This window comes from Castanea sativa, chromosome 9, assembly GCF_040712315.1.
Source record: "Castanea sativa cultivar Marrone di Chiusa Pesio chromosome 9, ASM4071231v1".
Taxonomy (NCBI): Eukaryota; Viridiplantae; Streptophyta; class Magnoliopsida; order Fagales; family Fagaceae; genus Castanea; species Castanea sativa.
The window spans coordinates 32,654,804-32,663,908 of NC_134021.1; the positions used below are offsets into that span (position 1 = coordinate 32,654,804).

General features: G+C 37.2%; 1 protein-coding gene across 1 annotated transcript; it reads right to left on the bottom strand.

The window, feature by feature from the left end:
• Positions 1 to 557: 557 nt before the first annotated feature.
• LOC142609058 (uncharacterized) lies at positions 558 to 947 on the bottom strand. Its single transcript, XM_075780698.1, has one exon. It carries the CDS (start codon positions 945 to 947, stop codon positions 558 to 560), a length of 390 nt encoding a protein of 129 aa, XP_075636813.1.
• Positions 948 to 9,105: the final 8,158 nt, after the last annotated feature.

Consider the following 9,105-nt stretch of genomic DNA (forward strand, 5'->3'; position numbering starts at 1 on the left):
CAACAACGTCGCTACCTACCAAGGACTAGTAATGTTGATAAAAAAAAGAGGCAACATACCATCTGGTCCATGTGATTTCAGAGGTGCCATCTATTTTAGAGCAGTTTCTACTTCTTCGGCCTTAAAATCAGAGATTAAGTCCTGGTTCATCTCCCATGTCACTACTTGAGGAATTTGTGCCAAGAAATCCTCAAAGGTGTCCGGGTTTTGAGTGGTGAAAGGGTCTTGATAAAAATCCGGCACAATATCTACCACTTGGCCTGGATGTGTACACCACTGCCTGGTGTTGTCATACAACCCTTTAATGTATTTCTTTGCCTACGTTGTGATGCCTTGCTATGAAAAAACTTCATATTCCTATCGCCGTCTTTCAGCCATTGTATTCTTGCCCTATGTCCCCATAGCTGTGCTTCTCGATCAAGGAGTGTGTTGATCTCCTTTTCTAGTTTTATCAAGAGGTGAGCCAACCCCCCATCGAGTGCTACTCTCTCGGCTTGGGCAAACAGTTTTCATTTTTTCTCTAATTCTCTTCATATGTTCTAGAAACAGGTTTTACTCTACTTCATCAATTCTTTCTTGCAAGTTTCTATCTTCTTTATCACCTTGCCTCCAACTGGATCTGAATATGATGTTTGCCAGATAGCTTCAACCATTTCCCTACAACCCCTTTCACTCATCCACATCTGCTCAAAACGAAAAGGCCTTTGTTGTTTGCACTCCATCCCTTCCGGAAGAATGCACAATGGTTTATGATCCGAAGTAGTAACATCTAAATGATGAATCTGTGTATTTGGATACATAGAAAACCAGTCACTCGTCGCCATTGCCCTATCCAATCTCTCCCATATTGTGAAGTTGTCAAAATGTTTATGCCAAGTAAATCTCAGTCCCACAAATCCAAGATCCATAAATCCACATTCATCCAAATTGTCCCTGATAGCTTGCATTTGTGCATGAGGTCATATTCTACTACCTAATTTTTCAGACTGCTTTGTAATTTCATTAAAGTCACCCGCACATAACCAAGGTGCATTATGTTAGGACATATGTGTTTCATGTTAGGAACATATGTCATCATGTATTGGCTAATCCTTTGATAAAACGCACTTTAATTGTAATTGAGTAAATCTATGATGTGTTTAATACTTCAAGAAATAAGGTTTTAAGTTCAAGTGTTAAAGTCATGCAAATCTGTCCAAGGAACAAGTGAAGAAGTGCTGGTTTTTAAATCTCGATAGCTAACTCGACAGCTAGTATCTATCAAGATTTAAAAAGCTATTCTAGCCCGATGTTTGACAGTTGCTCGACAAATAGGGTATCTATCGAGATTTATGAAAAACAGATTTTCAATTCTGATTTTCATCTAATCCGTGAATAGATGTTTGAGCTTTCTTTTCTCATAACCCTAAACATATATAAGGATTGTTTTAAGGGGCACAATTGCACGAGTGTGAAGCAAAGCGTTGTTCATGCTAATTATGACCGGAAATCTAATTTTCCCTAGTTGTTCTTTCTCTTGAAGAAGCTGCTGTGTTTGTACACTGTTGGGTTTTGTGACCAAGGAGCTTCGTGATCTTCATCGTGTGATGAACTGAAGAACTTTGCAGCCAACATCTTTCTCAAGTTGGTGATTAAGTCACATATTGGGATCTGCGCATCTATTGGTTAGTCATGTACTAGGAGCTGTGCATTAAAAGGAGAGATTGTCACTACAAAACAAGTCCAATTGGGTATTGGAGTAAGGGTTCAACTGTAGGTTGGTATAAGGTACTGGGATTCCTTTACTTGTAGCCACTTGTTGTGATAATAGTAAATTCTCGAGAGTGGTGACCTTAAAATGACCCAATGGGATTTTTGCCTTGAAGGTTTTTCCCATTTGTAAACAAATCACCGTGTCAACTTTATTTTTAATTGTATTTTATTTTATTTGGCGATTTGTTTGTGCTGCCACACATATTGTATGTTAATCTGATTACTTAATCAACTTGGCTAATTAATTGTTTAATTCATCACAAGAGGTCAATACATTCTTGGCCTATCACATTACTTCGGCCCTTTAGATTTCTCAAACATGCCCAAGCTTCATGTCTGAGTTGGGTATCCGGCTTTCCGTAAAATCCTGTGAATCTCCATTCCCCTTCTTTATTCTTTTTTATTATAGAATCGATGTGATTTGTTGAAAATGTCTTGATTGTTAAGTCGAAGTCTTCCTTCCAATATATCACCAATCCCCCTAACTTGTTTCTCCTACATGCCACAAATTTGTTTTTAAACATTATACAATCCTGAATTAAAATTAGCTTAGCTTTGTTCGTCCATGTTTCAGCTAAAAACACAACGCAGGGATCTTTTGCCCACACTAACTCTACAAGCTGATTTTCTGTATGTTGTTTTTCAAGCCCCCGACAATTTGACATAAAAAACTCATTGCTTTTGGCAGGACTGGGAACCAACCTTCGCCAATATTTGATTGTTACCTTTGCCATCCTAAGAAACAGTCTTCTTTTTCTTTTGTAGCTTAGATTGACCTCCAATGTGCCGTGTACGCCTTTTTGAACCCACTGCCTTTGCCATAATAACATCATTCCTAGGTATGGACCTAGCCAATCGTTTCCATGTAGCTACATTCCTTGTAGGGATGTTTGTGTTTTTGGGTAGAGTAGAGAGTGGTGTATGAGTTGGTATTGTTTGTGGCTATGCACGTGATTGAGTGAACTTCAAATAAAGGTCATTAATTGTCATAGACTCCAGATTATTTTTCCTTACTCGTAAAGGAGATATTCTTGGAGTGCAATTTTGTAACGGCATCAAATCTCCCAATATCTCGATCAATGTCCTCAATTTTCTCTTCAAACAACTTAGTTGATAATCCCCTAGTCTCTAGGCTTGGATTTTCAGCATTGGATTCAAAATTAATCCCTTGATTCGTGTAGGATGGGCTTGATTTCATCAGATGTGGCTCATGAATATCCGAGTGGCAATTAGAATTCTTTTCTAGATTCAAACTTTCCTTTCCTGTCCTTATGATCTTCGGCAACGACCCCCCTCTTCAAATCACCACAGGTGGTTTCTCAGACAACTCGATAGTTGTATTAGTCCTCGGACCAACAACTTTTGTTTTGTAGAAACCCGGAACAGAGATTGAGTTTCTTTTCAACGATACAAAGGGTGGTACTCAAATCCATGCACTAAATTGTTGGGCCTCCATTGTAAGGGTACCTTTGCTTTCTAACCACAACTCGTAATCTCTGTCATCGTGTGTAGGGCTACCATACCAATAACATAGGTTTGCCAGTTGTTCGTATTTGAAAGACACCCATAACTCCTTGATAAAACCATCCCCCATTGATTCACTTTCTTCAGTGTTGACGTCCACTATGCCGATTGCTCCACAAATTTTTTTAGCCACTACCCTAGTTCGAAGACAAACTGGTATGTCATGTACCTGAACCTAGAAAGTAACCATGTTAAAATTTACATCAAGCATATCAACCTCCTTATCATATGGGTGCAAAATCATGAGATGTTTATCGAAGCTCCACGGTTTGGTGCTGAGAACTCTATCGAGGTCTGCTTGATTGTCAAAAGTGAAAAGAACCACATGATCCCCCTCCTTAGTCACCTTAAAGCCATCTTTCGATAACCACAAGGGTGTGAATGTTTTAGCAATGGGTTCAATGTTTAAAGTGCGTTTGGTGAAAAACTTTGCAGCGAGAACAAACTCTGTCACCGCTTCTTCTATAATGCACAGGTTTGATCCTTCAACATCAAAGAAATTGAGGCAATTCCAAGATTTGGTCAAGTCCTTCTTCGAATAAAAAAGAAACGTGCAATAAAGTTAAAAAATTGTTTCCATTAACCCGAAAGAAAAGAAAAACCACAAAACCTTGAAGGTAAACTTGTTACCCAAGGTACACAAAACACCTTTGAAGAAGGGACGACTATTCTATGACCTAGGAGAAGATGGAGCAAAACTACCTTTCACTTGTGAAGAGAAACTTAGTGTGAAATCCACTCTACACTAACATGAGTAATGCTACAGTTACAAACTATTTTAAAATTTTTTTACAAACATGAGTAATGCTATAGTCACAAACTATTTTACAACATTTTTACAAACTATTGATATAGCAAATTTTTACTAATTCTAATTTAGACACACCACTAACATCAAATTTTTATTTACCAATAATTATTTGGAAAATACTAAAGCAACATCAATAGTTTGTAAAGGGTCTGGTCGCCTTTAAAGCATATATTAATCATCCATTCTAGAAAAAAATTTATGGAGAAATAAAAAAACTGTCAAAATAGTTATTATTTTTCCATAAGAAGTTGTTTTCTAATATATACCCTTAAGGCATACGTTAGTAAAATCCTTGTAATACGTTAGTAAAATCCTTGTAATAAAACACACATAATTGGGACCCGCGTGTCTTATCACTATCTCCCTCAATTGAGCCTACCTGCTATTTGTCTCTTTCACTCTCTTACGCCCAACCCTCTTTCTCTGTTGCTCTCCCTATATCCCTCTCTTTCACGATCTAGTGTTTGATCTCTTTCTCCAACCATTTTGCATTTCCTATTTTTTCTCCCCACAAGATGATGATGGGTGGCCATGGTTGGGTGTGTCTATGTGTGTCACCGATCTGAGGGTGGCTATGAGTGTGGGGTTCGGATTTGTGGTGTGGTTATGGCAAGTTTAGATTTGATATGTGGGTGGCGACCATTTCTCTCTCTTCCTTTCAATTTTGATTTTATTTCCCCTATTTTATTTGTTTAGACAGAAACCATTTGCATATTGTTTAATTATTTGTTGGTTAAGGCTTGGATTTTTTTGGTTATAGGGTTCGAATTTAGGCAATCAAAATCGTCATAACATATAGACACTTATGCAATCTTACGATGTTTTCACACACAACACACAATATTCTCTGCTACCTTTGATACATGTGCAGATACAATGTGATTTAACAATCACAAAGAATACATGTGTTAATGTATGCTCACTAAACTGTTTTGACTTATTTTTGAAATATAAAATTGGTTAGACTTGTTTAGTGTGTGCGTGTGTGCGTTTTGGATCTAAATGCACGACATTTTTTATTGAGAGATGTTTTTGAGAGCTAAAATTGTTGTTTGGATTTTTGGTTGAGTTGCATGTTTGATTGCATTCATGTCTATGTTTTTCCCTTCTTGAAAAATTGTTTTCAAAGCAATCTCGATAACTTTTTGATATCTTTCGACAACTAGGTTATCTATCGAGCTCTTCAACTTCTTTTTATCGCAATCTCGATAACTTCTCGATAGTTCCTCAATCCATCAAGAAAGTTTTTGTCTCCTCGATAGATGCTTGATAGATTCTTAAACCATCGAGCCCCTTTTGCTGTGGACACCTCTGGATAGCTTCTCGATAGCTGTATCTGGCGAACTTTAAAGCTTGACATCTCTCGATACCTCTCGATCTGTCGAGAATTATGAGCTTCTATATAAAGGGTTTGCGTAATTTTTTTCTCATTTCTCTCGATCCTTTCTAACCTCTCACCTTCCCAAGCACCTCTCAAACACTCTAAACCTCTTCCCCACTCATTCTTCGGTCTCAAGATCACTTTCTTCATCTGGTATGATGCTTTCTCACTCACTTATCATGCATTTCATATCTTTTGACCTAACTTTTGGGGTTTTTGAAATTTTGTTGAGATCTTTCAAAATTTTTGAGGTTTTTGCTAAAGTTTTGGGATGGGTTTTGCTTAAATGATCTTGTATCATCTTGTATTGCATCACATATGCATTATAACAATGATTCATGTATTTTAGATGTGTGTTTTACTTTGTTGCAATGATTGTGTGTTGTTAGGTTTAGATTGGACTGAGCCCATGATGCTTTTAAGTTTACATGTCACATGCTCATGCATTTGTATGTATACGTACCTTCAATTCCTTTATATTCTTATATATTGATGTTGTTGGTGCTTTTCTGCTTCTCTCTCTCTCTCTCTCTCTCTTTCTCTCTTGTGTTAGTCTGCATTATGGCACCCAAATGCAAATCCACTCCGTCCTAAAACCCTCTTCATTTTGGGGCATCCTCTTCTTCTAATCCTACTCCTTCTCATGTCCGGTTTCATGATGATAAAGCCCGAATGAACTTTTTGGAGAACTTCTTTAGACGAGGCATTCATTCGGAATGCCAAATCATCTTATCAAATTTTTTCGATACTGACCTACCCACTATCATTCACAGTAGGGGTTGGGAGTCACTGTGTGGCGTCCCGATCACTTGTCCTTCCGTGATCATACAGGAGTTCTATTTCAACATGCATGGATTCGATTACTCAATACCTCATTTCTTCACTCGCGTTCAAGGTATGCGCATTGTGGTCACTCCTGATATTGTGTCCAAGGTACTACACGTCTTAAGGGTAGCACATCTTGATTACCCCAACTATGATCATCTTAAGACTGTGTCTAAAGACGAGCTCATGTCTTTGTTTTATGAGCGACCTTCTTCTTGGGGTGATAGTCAGAACACGCAATGCTCGACCTTTGCTAAAGGTAAGAGATTCCTTAACATGGTGATGACATTCGTTATCCATCCATTGTCTCACTAAAATTCTATTATAGAGTCTCATGCTCGGTTTTTGTTATCCCACATTAGGACCTTTCTATTGACTTCCCTTCTCACTTCATTCTATCCCTTATAGATGTCTATAGGGATATGGTGACCTGTGATAAGCTCATTTCCTTCAGCTATCACGAGGATCCTTCGCCATTTTTCTGTTTCCTTTCCTCTGTCTAATCCCTTGCTCGTCATGGGTGCCATTGACGCAATTACCGTTAGACAGAGTGATGCTCAGCTTCGTTTGAGGCGGACTCAGATCGAGACGACAGCTCCTTTAGTTTTTTCAGCTCCATCCACCTCCGCTTCTTTTTCTTCCACAGGTGGAGTGACTCTCAAGGCCATCATGGCACAGCTTGTGCACATGGATGCTCGCCTTGACACTCTCAATTATGAGTTGTGTTAGGTGAACACCCGTGTTAGTCATATTGCATGACAACAGGCTATCATGGGTGGTTTCACTGCGACTTATTCTCTATCTCCACCTGTTTCAAAGGATGAGAGTAATGATGGCTCCGACAGTGATGATGCTAATGAGGACGATGGTGCTAGCTTGCCCAGTGATGATGAGATGTCTACTTGATGTACTTACCCTTTGTCACTCATGACAAAAATGGGAAGTAGTTTTGGATATGAGAGTAGTCATACTCATAGGGGGAGAGTTAGTATAGGAGATTTTTGTTAGGGGGAGTGTATATTTTGAGGGATATAGTGAGGACTTATGTATCTTTTTCTTTTCTTTCTCTTTTAGATACATTTTTCATGTATCTTTGGTCCTGTGACCACTTTGTGATAGCAAACCTTGTATTCTTTATTGATATATATATGATGAGGTTGTTATTACACTTTCACCTATCTTTACATATGTTGTTTCTTTTCTCTTTTCACGCACATGCTTCTCATATTGTATGCAATCTTTTATTTCTATCTCACACTAAGATGCCTTGATTAGTTTTATTTAAAGTTTTTCAGAAATACAAGTTGTCAAAGTCTTCCTTGCCATGAACTCTCTTCTTGCAAAGTTTTTCAAAAGTTTGTGTTAGGATAGATTTTATTGTATTCAATAAGTGAATATAAGTTGAGTGATTTATGACTTCTCTCATATGTTCATTTATTTAATGTGGATTTGTCACGGATTGCCAAAGGGGGAGATTGTTAGGACATATGCGATTCGTGTTAGGAACATACATCAATATTTTATGTAATTGACTAATCCTTTGATAAAACACACTTTACTTGTAATTAGGTAGATCTAGGATGTGTTTTATGATTGAAGAAACAATGTTTTAAGATCGAGTGTTAAAGCCATGCAAGCTTGCTAAGAAATAAGTGAAGAAGTGTTGTTCATTAAAACTCGACAGCTAGTATCTATCGAGGCTTAAAAAATTGTTTCAGCCCGAGTCTCGATAGCTGCTCGATAATTAAGGTATCTGTCAAGGTTTATAAAAATTAGTTTTTCAGATCTGATTTCATTTAAATCCATGAATGTATGTTTGGGCTTTTTTTTTCTTACAACCCTAAACATCTATAAGGATTGTTTTCAAGGTTGTCACAGGTTGCTCAAGTTGCACAAGTGTGAAGCAAAGAATTATTCATGCAAATTGTGACCGTAAACCTAGTTTGCCCTAGTTCATCTTGAAGAAGCTGCTGTGTTTGTACACCATAGAGTTTTGTGACCAAGTAACTTCGTGATCTTCATTGTGTGATGAACTGAAGAACTTTACAGCCAACATTTTTCTCAAGTTGGTGATTAAGTCGCGCACTAGGATCCGCGCATCTATTGGTTAGTCACGTACTGGGAGCCGTGCGTTAAAAGGAGAAATTGTCACTACAAAACAAGTCCAATTGGATATTGGGGTAAGGGTTCAACTGTAGGTTAGTATAAGGTATTGAGATTCTTTTACTTGTAACCACTTATTGTGATAATAGTGAATTCTCGGGAGTAGTGACCTTAAAATAACCCAGTGAGGTTTTTATCTCAGAGGTTTTCTCCATTCGTAAACAAATTGCCGTGTCAGCTTTATTTTCCACTGCATTATATTTTAGTTGGTGATTTGTTTGTGCTGCCATGTACATTGCATGTTAATTTGATTAATTAATAAATTTGGGTAATTAATCAATTAATTTATCACAAGGGGTCAGTACATTTTTGGCCTATCAATACTGATGTGTAAAAATATGGAAACTTAAAGAAAGTCAAATATTGGTAAGAGGTTTCAATTTTATAGAATATATAGATAGATTAAGAACTTCAAATCATGTCAAAAGCTTTATAACACAATTGACACATTCTCATGCGCTTAAGAGTTAAGGGAAGATGAGTTTGAGTTGTGGAGTCAACATTACTTATTAGCATTTTTAATTATCTCAACAAAAAAAGTATGTCAAATTATTAATTAATAACATTTTTTATTTATTTATAAAGTTTGATAGTCTAATAGAGAGAGTGGGTCTTTAAACTTCAAATATCTTAATTAATTAATAGTAAT